This window comes from Saccopteryx bilineata, chromosome 2 (assembly GCF_036850765.1).
Source record: "Saccopteryx bilineata isolate mSacBil1 chromosome 2, mSacBil1_pri_phased_curated, whole genome shotgun sequence".
Lineage (NCBI taxonomy): Eukaryota > Metazoa > Chordata > Mammalia > Chiroptera > Emballonuridae > Saccopteryx > Saccopteryx bilineata.
Window position 1 is genome coordinate 344159391 of NC_089491.1, and position 13549 is coordinate 344172939.

Consider the following 13549-nt stretch of genomic DNA (forward strand, 5'->3'; position numbering starts at 1 on the left):
TATCCAGTACATATTTGGCCCTGTCGGCAAGCTCCGCCACGTGCCATGCGCTGGCCCTCCTGCATGGTTGCAACGCCACCACCCTGCAGCCCCCAGGCCAGGGAAGCACTCACCAGGTGCTTGTGGAAGCCCCGGAGGTAGAGCTCCGGTCCAGACCACACTGTCTTTGGCTCCTTCTCTGCGGAGGGGTGGAGAACGGGGCAGCTGCTGAGAAGCTCGACTCCTGTGGACTCGTTTCTAGGTTCTTTCCTGAATCTGGTCCTTGAGTCCCCTCTGGTGGCATTCCTGATGCCGACACTCCTGATAGATGAAACTCGAGGAGCAGAGCGGCCCACTCCGCTGGGCCTCTGCTTGCTGTCCGGTTCAGACGGATTCTGACTGCCCCAGCGGTCGGCTCGGCCACCGCCCCAGCACCCTGCGGATGGTGGCGGTGATCTCGCGGTTGCGCAAGCTGTAGATGAGCGGGTAGAGCAGCGGGGTGACGTTGGTGTAGACCAGCGCCAGCGTGCGGTCCCGCTGTGGGTAGTGGCTGGCCTTGGGCCGCACGTACATGAAGGTGGCACAGCCATAGTGCAGGAAAGTGACGGCCAGGTGCGAGGCGCAGGTGGAGGCGGCCTTGCGCCGCCCCTCGGGGGCATGCAGGCGGCCCAGGGCGGTGGCGATGGCGCTGTAGGAGGCCAGGATGAGCACCGAGGGCAGCAGCAGCAGCACCAGGCAGACACCCAGCACCGGCAGCTCGTCGGCGTAGCTCTGCGTGCAGGCCACGTCCAACAGCGCTGTGACGTCGCAGAAGAAATGCACCAGCAGGCGGGAGCCACAGAAAGGCAGGTGGAAGACCGCCGCTGTGAGCCCCACAGACACTGTCAGTCCCCCGAGGCAGCAGGCCACGGCCAGTTGCGCACACAGCCCGGGGGTCACCACGGCTGCATAGCGCAGTGGGTGGCAGATGGCCACGTAGCGGTCATAGGCCATGGCAGCTAGCAGGAAGCACTCAGCCCCGCCCAGCGCCACGAACATCTGCATCTGAACAGCACAGCCCAGAAAGGAGATGGGGCTGCCCCTGTCTAGGCCCGGTGCGGCCAGGTCGGCCAAGGAGCGGGGCACCACGACCAGCGTGTAGCAGACCTCGATGGCTGACAGCTGGCATAGGAAGAGCAGCATAGGCGGCCGGCTGGGCACGGCCACCACGGCCACCAGGATGAGCAGGTTCCCGCTCAGAGTGGCCAGGTGCACTAGCAGCAGCAGCAGGAAGAGCGCGGGCCTCAGGTGCGGGAACTCGGAGAAGCCCTGAAGGAGAAAGCCGTAGGGCAAGGTGGCGTTGTTGGGGCTGTCCATGTGTAGACTGCCCAGAGGCACCTGTGGGAGAGACATGCAGCGGGTGGGGGAGGCGAGCTCCTGGGGTGCCGCCTCTCTGGCCTGATGGGAAAGGGCCAGCGGAAGTCAGAGGGTGGGAGGGACTAGTGGATTCAAAGAGGGGTGGAGGGTTCACAGTCCATTTCTAGCACCCTCCTCCGCCCCACCCCACCCACCCACCCATGATGGATGTCTTGTTAAGAAACTTGATACACAGCCTGACCAGGCCATGGCGCAGTGGATAGAGCATCGGACTGCGATGCAGAGGACCCAGGTTGGAGACCTCGAGGTCGCCAGCTTGAGCGCGGGCTTATCTGGTTTGAGCAAAAAGCCTACCAGCTTGAACCCAAGGTCGCTGGGTCCAACAAGGGGTTACTCAATCTGCTGAAGGCCTGCGGTCAAGGCACATACGAGAAAGCAATCAATGAACAACTAAGGTGTTGCAACGCGCAATGAAAAACTGATAATTGATGCTTCTCATTTCTCTCCATTCCTGTCTGTCTGTCCCTGTCTATCCTTCTCTCTCACTCACTCTCTGTCTCTGTAAAAAAAAAAAAAACACCAAAAAAAAAACAAAACCCCAAAACAAAACAAAACAAAAAACAAAGAAACTTGATACAGGGCTGAAACCTATGAACCTATGTGTTTCTATGGACCAATGTCACCCATTAAATTAAATTTCTAAATAAAAAAATAAACTAAATTACACACACACACACACAAAGACTTGGTGCGTGTTTTCCTGATCCCTGGACTAGAATTCTCACAGCTCCTTTCTCAACATGCTCTCTCCGAGCATACCTTGGGTCTGGGCCCTTTTCTTACAATGTGTCGCTCGTGGCCTCCTGGTACACAGAACTGCCGGCCTTCTAACTGCAGTTACCATTCCAAGGGGCCCCATGTAGCCACAGGATTATGTCACCCTCACCTGAGTCCTGCGGCAGGAAATGTGTCCTCAGTTAGTCTTTGCTTGCTTCCTCCTCCCTGTCGGTCACTGTCACTGCTGAGTTGCCAGCTGTGGATTGTCACAGAATCACAGAAGCAGAGAGCAGAATACCATAGAGATCATCTACAACTTCCTCATTTTAAAGAGAAAATGAAGCTGGGGGAGGAGATGGAGGTGGCAATGAAAGGTGCAACTGCTCATAGAAAACTACGAACAGAATCTGCATTCCTGAGGCTGGACCCAGAACTTCTCACGACCCCAAGTGAGGCCATAAAAGACGTCCCTGGGGTCAGTCCATCCATATTGATTTAGTCTTAAAGAGAGACCCAGGTCTGCCAGGCGCTGAGGCAGACAGGGAGCAGGGGCTGTTGGTGGGGGAGGGGGTTCATTGGGTGCATCAGGAACAGTGCTTCCATAACATTTTTATTCGAAGTGGTGTATCTCTTCTAACTCTCCCTTCTAAGTGAGCAGTGTATTGTATTCCAAATTTGAAACACAGTTTATTTCTAAGCAGCATCCGTGACTCATTTGCAGGCTGCATTTGAAAAACATCGGTAGCCTATGGGTCTGCTGTGCTTGCTATAAACCTCTGGCGTGGGGAAACATGAGGTGGTAAGAAATTCAAGGCGGTGCACACCAGAGGAGGGGTTTGATTTTTCTGATAGTTATTTGTATGGCCAGGGGCTGCCATCGTGGCCATTCACATGCAGGTTCTCATTGAATTCAGGAAGACCATAAAGAAATGGTGGAGTCAGAGGATGGTGGGCCGTTCTGTTTACTGGTGTCTCACCAAGACAGGAAGCCACAGGAAAAGCCAAGCAAAAAGCAGAAACTTGCTTTTCCCATGGAGGACAAGGGATCAGGGAGGCCCCTGCAATGGTGATAGCAGAAACCCAGAGAACAAACCCCCAGTCTGTCCTCATTTTATGTATAGAAATCAAAACCTTTAATCCAATATACAGATAAGGAAGTCTTGATACAAAGTCACTTATCTGAGGCATAAATGGGATTCCTCATAAGAGTGCACCACCCCACATCATGCAACAGTCAAGGGTGTGGGAGCAAGCTCAGTTTTAAAACTAAGCCTTAGGCTATAATGACTGCCAGCTTACAGCCTGTCTCCCACAGCCAAAGTGAGCAAACATATGTCATATTTTAAAACTTATTTGACCAACATTATTAATGATAGCTGATTTCTCTATTTTTATTAACTTTAATTGTTAGCTCAACTCTTATTTCCTCTCGGTGACTTTGAGTCCTGGTTTATAATCACTGTTGGAAGTGGAGTTGTTTGTGCATAGCTGTTATACCATAGAGTGCAGTAGAGCTCGGTCAAGGGCACGGTCGGATCAAAGAGCCGGAAGAAATGCAAAGAGCTTGGGGTTTGCTAGCTAATGCACCTTTTGGAGAAGGGAATTTGGAAGGTTTATATGTATCAGTGTCACCCTGTGCTTTTTCTTGTCATCTGAGGGAGTGTCCTTAACCAGATGTTTGTGGTCTTATGGAGGAAGAGTAGGGTGGAGTTTTGGGTGGGCCTAAGGGAGGCAGAATCATTTCCCTTGTGTTTTAGAGCCCTGACTTACGTTGGCCAATATTTAGTCGGTAGAGCAAATTTAACAAACCTCTTTTTGTTGAGTGCCTCTTCCTTGCCAGGTGTGGTAGCTGCAGGTGTGAACAGGAGAAGCCCAGCTGTCCTGGGGGTCGGGGAGCCACGGCAGCTCTCTCTGCTCTGATATAGTTCGCCCCCTCTCCACCTCTTCCTCCTTAGAGAAGCAGGGGGCGGGAAGCAGAGGGGCAGAAATGATCCAGTTCTTGCGCCTTTATGTTCATAACGCACAGAAATGGAGATGACAAGACAGGCCAGGTGAAGGCACCCATAATTGTACACTGAACATATATCACATTTTCCACAAGCAAGGCCGCGTGAAGCGCACCAGATGGACCACAGGGAGACTGAGGAGTGTTTCTGCTTGGCTTAGAGTTTTTTTAGAAGGATTTGCCACAAACTCAAGAAATGTATGTTACAACCGTCTTTTCTCTGTGAGAATGAAGGGGAACAGGCACTTTCAGAACGTCAATGATTTAGTCTGTTCAAAACCCAGCTCCACCCAAGTTGGAGAAGCTACGGAGGGAAAAGACATGACTACAAGGCCTGCTGGAGCCCCCTGCCTGCCCCCAGGGGCACAGGGCAGGGAGTCTCATTCTTCCTGGTGATTCACAGCATCAACAACAATAAAAACGCTTAAGAGAGTGGCAGACAAATGCTCACGAGGACTTCCCACACTGAATTCACTTAATCCTAGCGACTACCGGATGAGGAAGGCTGGCGCTCACACTCATCTTACAGAGGAGGAAATTGAGGCCTAAAAGAATTAAATGTCATGAGCTTGTGCTAAAGCAGGTTTTACACCTAAGCCCTTGATAGTCCATGGTCCTACCCATTACAGATAGTCTTCCTTCCCTACACCTCTCCTAGAAATTCTTCCCACGCTAGACACACCCTGCCCCTCTGCCCACATCTCCTACGTCCCCTGCCTAGACATCAGCTGCCATCTCCTGGGCCTTGCTGTCCTCAGATTTCCTTTTGCTGGTATTTCTCTTGAGGCTGTCTGGATGTGAGCAGTAATACAGATAATCTAAGATAGCAAATCTAAAAATAACTTCTCCTTGGCTTTGACATTCTCCGCTGCGGCTGCTATTGTCCCAGCAGCTCCATCTTTCTAATTGTGGGAGGCTGATGGAGCACCCACGGAGGACGCTGGCGGGTGGCCCAGCACGTCGGACATGGCTGGAAGCCTTGCTGGGCTGGGGCTGCCGCTCTGGGGTTGCATTTTCATGGTGCAGCATAATTAAAATGACCTGTAACAATGATATTTTTTTTTGTTTTTTGTTTTTTTGTAAATTGGTCATCATAATAGTCAATGGAAGTACTTGTAAAGAGAGGTGATGAAAGGGGAAATTTGAGAGAGGTGGGCAGGTCAGGCCACTCCAGACCACTGGCCATGGCCAGACCACTGACATCCATCCTTCAGCATTTGTCATCTTGACCACCTGACATCTAACTGATGACCATTTAGGACCACCCCTGGGGCTAAGACTGCAGGGCTGATTATGTTCAAGAATGCACTTTGTACTATAAGAACTCAACTTTTCCTGCTTCTGAACAGTTTGGGGGTTTGGGCTATCTGTGTCCCCAGTTTGAAAACTCCAAGACCCTTGAATAAATCTTCATTTGTTTGTAGCCAAGCCTGCAGACTCTTTGGGTTCCTTCTTCTGTACCATGGCAGCCTTTGGGCTCCGTTGACATACAGCTGACCAGTATAATTACTATACTGATTCTTTTTCCATCAGCTTTTCCTTGCTTTATGACATAACTCAAAACTTAACTAATATACATATATTGGCATTATTATGTAATTGGTTTAAGACTTATTTACCATTTTCTTGCTCTGTCATGCAAACTTACATATTTTTTTCTTTCTCATTAGTTTGATAATTTCTTTACTCAAAGGAGCTGAATAGAATCTCTAGATATATAGGTTGTATTGTGACTCCTCTTCCAACCATTTACAATTTCAGCCTTGACCCTGGGATATGTGCCTTTTTCCTGTCTTGAAAACAGCCTACAGAGTTCTTGATGACTTAATTTGGTATGGGAGCTTGTCAGAGGCTTTTGAAAGTCTAAATACCAGAAATCCTTTGTTATTTCTCATTAACATCTCTGTCCCCTAAAAGCATTTACATAAATTTTACAGGGGATATTTTCCTTACACGGAATTCTTGCTTGGCCCCATTTATGGTGTTTTCTGAAGCATTAAGCGATCCTACATGTTATAAAAATGAGGTGCCCCTGGCACTTTCTCTGTGTCCTCAGGAGCTCTTCAAGTGATGGTGACATGGGCATTCTTTTAGTTCTCCAGCCCTGGGTCAGTACCTTACCTTGGGCTTTGCATTTTAACCAGCATTTATTCTTCAAGTGCCCTGGCAATTCAGAATCACACCAACGTGTGCACTTGGGTTTAGAGACCCCCTAAATACAATAGTGGCCACTGTTAATTCTCTTCTCTAAGATTAATTGTGGGATTAGGGCTTTGAGTGAAGGATCATTTCAGGCTTCCTGCCCTCTTTTCATCCAGAGAGGAGCTTTGAAATGTACACATCTAGGAGTCCTGCTGATTCTAGAGCTTGTTCTCTGCCTTTGATGCTTTTAAAGACATTCTCAGCTTGAACAAAGCAGCATCCATTTAAACTGATATCTCTGACCCAGGCTTCCGCTAGAACAAGGATACTCTTCAAAGATGAGCTCTTTACTGTTCAACATCAAAATTGGCCAAGAGACTGTCCCAGTTCTGGGACAGTGAAGGTCATCTTTATCACGCCTAAATGCATGATCATGGTACTGTGACATTTTGTAGCATATTCTAGTCCTGAGGGTCATTCACTTTATCTACCTGAAAAAACATTAGCATCTTTGCTCTATAGAGACACTAATTCTCTAAATTTATTTTTAAGCTCAATTATCATTTTTTATGACATCAGTTTTAGTAGGTTCAAAATACTTTCAATTTCTAAACTGCATCTGGTGCCACAGAGCAGTGGGAGGGCTCCCTCAGAGACCCAGGTGACCCTTCTACTCAAAGATGCCTTCCTGTGTCTTGCTGGCCACCGACTAGCTGCTGGAACTAAGGAATGGGGCAAGACAACCACTTGGGTGAGGCAGTCAGGCTATCTCAGTTCTGCCAGGGTATTTTTATGATGCATTAAACTGGGAAAACAAAACACTGGTGAAAAAAATATATTGCTATCCTAGGCAGAAAAGACCATGACTTTTATCTTTGGAACACTGTCTCAGAAAGCCACAAGCTCCTCCAAAAACCCTTTACCTGTGTGCATAGTTTTAACTTCAGTAGGGAGCTCCTTCCAATGGGATCCTCTCATCCCCATCCTGTTGTCCACCCCTGAGTTACCCAAATAGACTCTGGTGGTTGCTGAGAAAAAGGAACACGTGACCAGATGGAATGAGATTGAATGCCCGGGATTTGGCTACGCAGGGTTGGGCTCCGATGGTGACCTAGGTCATCTTCAAGGACGGGTGGGTCACTGTGGTTGGGGTGGGGTGGGGCCTGAGGATTTAGTGCTTTGAACAGGAAGCAAGGATAAACGGAGCCCTGACCATCCAACGACAGGAAGTTTTTATGTGGTCGGATTGCTGTGTCTCGTGGAACTAAGTACTAGTCATGGGTGTCATCTTAATGAAGATCCTCTATTCTGCTGCTAAAAATTGAAGAGATAATATTTTCCTCAATTCTATTCTTACACACTATTCTATAGAAACATGTAATTGAACACCTTTCACCGCGAGGACCTCTGTTCAGCTGAGGAGAAGATAGGGCTCTCCCATTTTTTGGTTGGAAAAGCTCAGGCAGAAGAGATGCATTGGGCAAAGATATTGAATAGAAATATTCAGCGATAAAATATCCCCTAATTTTTGTGAGCTATATACAGAACCTACAAGTTCTGGCACCCGTAGCTGCCTCACCTCCCTCACACCACACCCCACCTCAGTGCACCCTAGATTAAAGGGTTCCATCAGTTGGGGCACCTTGAGCACTATATGCCCCGTGAGTTACTGATGTGGGACAATGGGTCTGACCGCAGGAGGGCGGTGGCATGGGCAGAAATGCTTCCCTCACAGGCAGATGCCTCTTTTGGGCAATCGTAATTGGGGAGTGTTTTGATTTCCTTATTTGCATGCCCCATTCCAGTATTTCCTTCTCTTCTCTGCCCTGTACCCTGTAAGGGCCAGGCTTCTCCTTACCTGGGACGACCTGGAAGTGGGCAGAGAGGATGCTCAGATCATGGTGACTGGCGGTTAGAAACACCACAGGCAAAGTGAAAACCAGCAGACAGTGGAGTTGCCTTGGGCAGCTGTGGAGGAGACGGAGGGCTTGGAGTGAGAAGAGTGGGAGACAGAAGGGCTGGGGGAAGGGAGATCACGCAGAGGGGATGTCCGCAGCAGTGCCTGCTTGGCCGTGTCTGCTTGGCACTCTAATCCTAGCTTGCTGTATCTCCCTGGAGAGGCGGGAGAGAGGAGAGGAGGGTGCTAGTCCCTTTCAGAGGAAGGGCGGGCAGGAGCAAGGGCATCAGTAATTAGTGTGCTCACCATGAAACCCCTCCTCGGGTGCGGCTTGGCATGCACAGGGCTTGGCATGCACACAGTGACTCTCCGACTGTCCAAAGAGAAGCAACTCTTCTTGTCTCTCGTGGCCCATCTGTCCAGAATGCCGTCTGTCCCACTGGTACGGCGCTCTTTCCCTAGAGGGCTCCTTGCTCCAGTCTCATCATAACAACTCCCTGCTTTGCCTGCTGGAGCAGGTGGCAGCTCCAGAACCTGTAGTGAAGTGTCAGGTGCCCGATAGTCTTAGCTGTCTTAATTTGTCCAATAGCTAGAGCAGGAGCTGGCTGCTGAGATGCCCAAATGATGCAGGGACCAAGAAGCAGCATGAGGAAACCTCCACCAGGGGGTACCCCTGACCCTGCAGTAGGGACTAGGTGACTCTGGCAGGGCCCTTTAAGTTTGGGAGCTGAAGACTTGCTCTTGATTTTTTGGTTACTATCCTGGACGTTCATGTCTACATGTGCACCATCATTGTAGGATTCTATGAGGTCGTCTATTCTAATTCATTAACTCATTTATTTAGTCATTAATTCAACAATTCAACACACTTTACTGAAGACCTACTATGTGCCAGGCTTGGATCTAGGTACTGGGATGTAGATCAGGTAGCAAAACAGACAAAAGGAAAATCCTGTCCTCATGGAGCTTACGTTCTAGGGAGGAAAAAGAGACAGTAGCCAAGTTAAGTAAAGTATATAACATGTTTGAAAGGGCTACGTCCAGTGGAGCAAAACAAAGGAGGATAGGGAATGTGAGGAGGTGACATGCAATTTTCAATAGGACGTTTGAGGAAGGCTTTAGAGGGAAGGTGACATTTGATGCAAAACTTGAAGGAGATAAAGAAGTGAGTCATGTGACTTTCTAGGGGAAGAACATTCCAGGCAGAAGCACAAGCCAGCCAGAGTCTCTGACTAGGGGGCAGGCCTGATGTATTTGAAGCCCAGTGAGGAGCCAGGGTGGCTAGGGTGGAATGAGGAAGGACAGAGAGTAGCAGATGAGGTCAGAAACGTAGAGTGTGGCCAGCAGGAGACGCCTTGCAGGGGATGTGAGAACTTGGCTTGTATTCTATGTAGGGTAGAGAGCCTGTGGAGGCTTTGAGGAGTACTGCTTGCTCTGAAAGGACCACTGTGGTTGCTGCTTTGAGAATAGACCATGGGGACCAGGGTGCCTTACAGTAATCCTGGTGAGTGAAACCAGGATGGGTTAGATTAGCAGTAGAAGTGAGATGTGGTTGGCTTCTGCCAATATTTAAAATGTAGAGCCAGCAGAATTTCCCGATGGGTTGAATATGAGGTATGAAAGAAGGGGTCCAGAATGGCTTTATTTACTTTCTTCCTGAGTAACAGGAGGGACAGAGGTGTCATTACCTGGGATGAGGCCTCAGGCAAGATTGGGAAGGAGAAGTTCTCAGAAGTTCACGGGGGGCATATTAAGTTTGGGATGTCTGTTTGCTGTCCAGGTGGAACTGCCTAATTGGCAGTTGGGCATGTAATCTGTGGTTCACGGGAGAGAGCCACATTAGCGGTAAAAATGTGAAGTTATCTATTATAGGTGATATTTAAAGTTATGAAACTGATGGAGAGATCCTGATGAGAATGAATATAGTTAGAGAAAAGAAGGGGTCCCCAAATGGATCCTGCCAGTAGCCAGAGTAAGGATCTTAGTTTATAAGAAGAAACTAGAAAGGAAGTCTGGAGGAATCTCCAGTCTCTCTGTTCAAGCTGAGTGAACCACACACGTGAGCTCTGCCTGTCGCCCCATTTGTGCCCCTCCACCATCATAAAATATTTACATGGAAATGATTCTATTGTATAGTAGGGTGACTCCCCCATGGATAAGAAACAATTATTCTAATCCCTACGACTTCTGTTAAAGATAGAGTATTGAGTGATGGTCCTATGGAAGCAGGGAGTCTAACTTCCCATCTCCCCGTCTTCACAAATTGTAAGGAGCTACATACACCAGAAGCTGGAAGTGAGGGCAGAACCCAAACCCCATAGACAAGGAAGGAGTTGGAAACAGGATCCCGGGTTCTAAAATTCTAGGTTCTTATCTCAAATTTGCCTTTTTGTTGTTGTTATGTATTCTTCAGAAAGTAATTTACCTTATTTGAGCCTTAGGTCATATAAGTACAATATAAGAATAATACTACTACTTGTGTCTAATCAGCAGATTTTAACATTTTATTTCTAACAGCTTTATTGAACCATAATTGAAATACATAGAAATGCATATACTTAATGTGCACAATACAATTAATTTGGGCATATGCAGACACCAATGGTGCCTCACCATAATTAAAGGAATAGACATATCCAGTGCCTCGCAGAGTTTCCTTGGGTCTCTTTCTCTCTTTGACCCTTCCTTCCTTTTTCCCTCCCTCCCTCCCTCTCTCCTTCTTTCCCTCCCCTCCCTCCTTCCCTCTCTTCCCCCTTCCTCCTTTCTTCTTTCCCTCCCTCTGTCCCTTCTTCCCTCCCTCTCTCCCTCCCTCCCCCCTCCTTTTCCTTCTCCTCCTCCTCCTCCTCCTCCTTCTTCTTTAACCTGAGATCTACCTTCTTCACAAATTCTGAAGTGCACAATGTAGTATTGTTATTCATAGGCACGATGTTGTGCAGCAGATTGCTAGAGTCTATTCATCAATCATAACTGAAATTTTTATACCCTTTGAGTAGCAACTCCCTAATCCCTCTCTTCTTCTTAAAATAGTTAGCTATTTTACATTCCTCACCTATGTTGGAGTTAAACTGATAATTCTTCCATCTTAAAGAAAAGCTCTTCTGGTCCCATATTTTTCACCTAGCTCGCTTTTTTATGCAGTTGAGAGATCAAGTGAGTTGTCGCTTTGCTGTCTGTGCTCCCTCTCCTTTTATTTTCTGTTTTTTTTAAAACACTAGAGATTTGATTGATATGTAAAATGCTGTTTTGAGATTTTTAAATGAGATTTTTTTACTTATGAAAACATTCTGTAAATTCTAAGGAGCTACATAAATGTCACTTATTATATTGAAGAGCCATGATCGACCTATTTTCTGTATAGGATGGACATCAGCCCACCTGTCCCTGGTTTCGAGCGTTCAGAATGTAAACTTCCCTCCCATCCGCATTCTTTTTGTGCACATAGTTTCCCCAAAAGGTAAGAAGCAGTCAGGAAGGGACTCAGCCCAGACAGGCCTCCTCAGTGGTCAGGGCTCCCGGATGTGATGATATCATATACCAACAACAGAGCAGTCATGCTTCAGAATTTCAGAACCAGTGCCAAGAAAATATTGGACATGATCTTCAGGATGGATCAGCCCTGACCTACAGCAAAACTTACCAGTGACAGAAGTTTGGAGTCTTATGCCTGATATTTTTCTTGGTCGGGAGTCTGGCTTTGTTTGAAGAGTTGTGTCAACACGGGAAGGTCTCTGATTGGGCTCAGGGATTCCTCAGGTTGATGGTTCCCTGCCCCTCGTGGAGAGTTGCTGTGAGTTTTGTCAGCCTTGGAATCATGTGGGATCTGTGTTTGCATAGAGCCTGGGAATACTTACCTCATCTCCACATTCCTCAACCATTTGTCACCAGATTGCGCACCGCCTGGTGGGATGACCACTTGCAGGTGGAGGAGATACCTCTCCTTCTGACTTCAGCAGAGAAGAAGTTGGTAAACGGATTGAGTTTGATGACTCTCTATGGCTCTGGCTCTAAGGAGGAAATGTTCATTTCTTTGGGGGGGGGTCTTAGCATTTTTGGGGCAAATTTATAGAAATATAGATGACAGAAAAAGAGCAATAGAGTAAACCTAAAGTATCAACAATAAATGAAATTACAATGACACATAAAGAAGTTAGGGGCATAGAAGGGAAATGAAACAGAGAGTAAGCAAATCTTAAGTTGATTCTCTGAAAATTCTGAGAAGATGGGTACATTTCTGGAATTCTCACCAAAGAAAAATTGGAAAAGATAGAATTAAAAACAATGGAAAGGTCATGATTTCCTAGGTATCAAAACCTCTTTTAACTACCTATTCTCTATAGATTTTTTCTGGTGCATTTTGCCCCTTTGACCATTCTATCCTTGAAACTCTAACCTCTTTGTTTTTTATGATAGGACACATTCTTGATTCTCTTTCACCTTTCTGCACAAATTCCCCTGCCTCTTTGAGGCCAGGTGGTGAGCATCATGTGAGAACACCATCTGCAGAGCATGCACATAAGGTCAGGGTTGGGGCAGCAGAAGCGTCAACACTCACACTGTCCGAGAAAGATCAGAATGACACCAAAAGGCAGAGAAAGGCAGCAGGCTCATATTCCTGGCACCCTTTGGTAGCTGCGATGCGTACCAGAGTCATTATCACGGTCACTTGCAGGACCTGCTGGGCCCTTAGACTATTTCTTTTTTTTTTTTATGATTCACCTGGTGCTTGAACACCATGGCTAAAGAGCCACAAGAGTAAGCATACAAAAGCAGAAAATGCACCACTATACATAGGCGCTTAGACACAGAACAAGTGGAGGCACTAAGTTATTTGTGGGGAAATCATGGGATGTTGTGGATTTCCTCTAAAATGTTACAATGAAAACAAATAGCCAAAGAGTGTGAGGCAGTGATAGATTCAACTAGACTGGCAAAACGTTGGTGAGCTGACTTGGGTAATAGATGCCCGAGGGTTCACTATATTGCTCTACGTATGTATGACAATTTCTATAGTAACGAGCTGTAAAATGCGTGGATGATGGATGCTTATTAAAGAGGAAGGATGATGATGGCCTAAGTGTTTTGCTTTATCAGACCTGAACCTTCACCAGGTCTTTTCACTCCACTGCCAATAATTAGCAGCCGGGTCCTCCTCTGGCTCCCATGATCACCCAGCCTACTTCATGCCATCACCCCCAACCCCCCGGCTTCTGAGCAAGGCCAACCCAGGATGAACTTCCATCACTAAGAGGGAAGGAAATGGAGGCAACATTTCTTTATCCTTTATTTTTCCTGCTGCCCATCTGTTTTTCTGCCCACCAACCGACCTCCTTCCCTGTCAGCCCACCCAACTGCCCCCCCCCCCCACTTCTGCCCTTCCTTGGTCCGGCTCCGGC

At 47.5% G+C, this 13549-nt stretch overlaps 1 protein-coding gene across 4 annotated transcripts; it reads right to left on the minus strand.

Moving 5' to 3' along the window:
• On the minus strand, positions 1 to 8276 carry LOC136326500 (olfactory receptor 10AC1-like). Of its 4 annotated transcripts, none has more exons than XM_066262518.1 (3): positions 8118 to 8276; positions 2282 to 2356; positions 1 to 1356 (listed from the first exon to the last, which is right to left on the minus strand). In XM_066262518.1, the coding sequence occupies exon 3, from the start codon at positions 1333 to 1335 to the stop codon at positions 364 to 366; it is 972 nt and encodes a 323-aa protein (XP_066118615.1). In that variant the 5' UTR covers positions 1336 to 1356; positions 2282 to 2356; positions 8118 to 8276; the 3' UTR covers positions 1 to 363. The 4 variants fall into 4 exon arrangements, with proteins under 4 accessions (XP_066118615.1, XP_066118612.1, XP_066118611.1 ...); XM_066262515.1 differs by having other exon boundaries at positions 2282 to 2368; XM_066262514.1 differs by having other exon boundaries at positions 2282 to 2455.
• Between the last annotated feature and the right edge of the window lie 5273 nt (positions 8277 to 13549).

What these genes read in the sequence shown, in the direction of transcription:
- LOC136326500 (XM_066262518.1), bottom strand. Translation starts at nt 1,335, where the DNA reads ATGGACAGCCCCAACAACGCCACCTTGCCCTACGGCTTTCTCCTTCAG.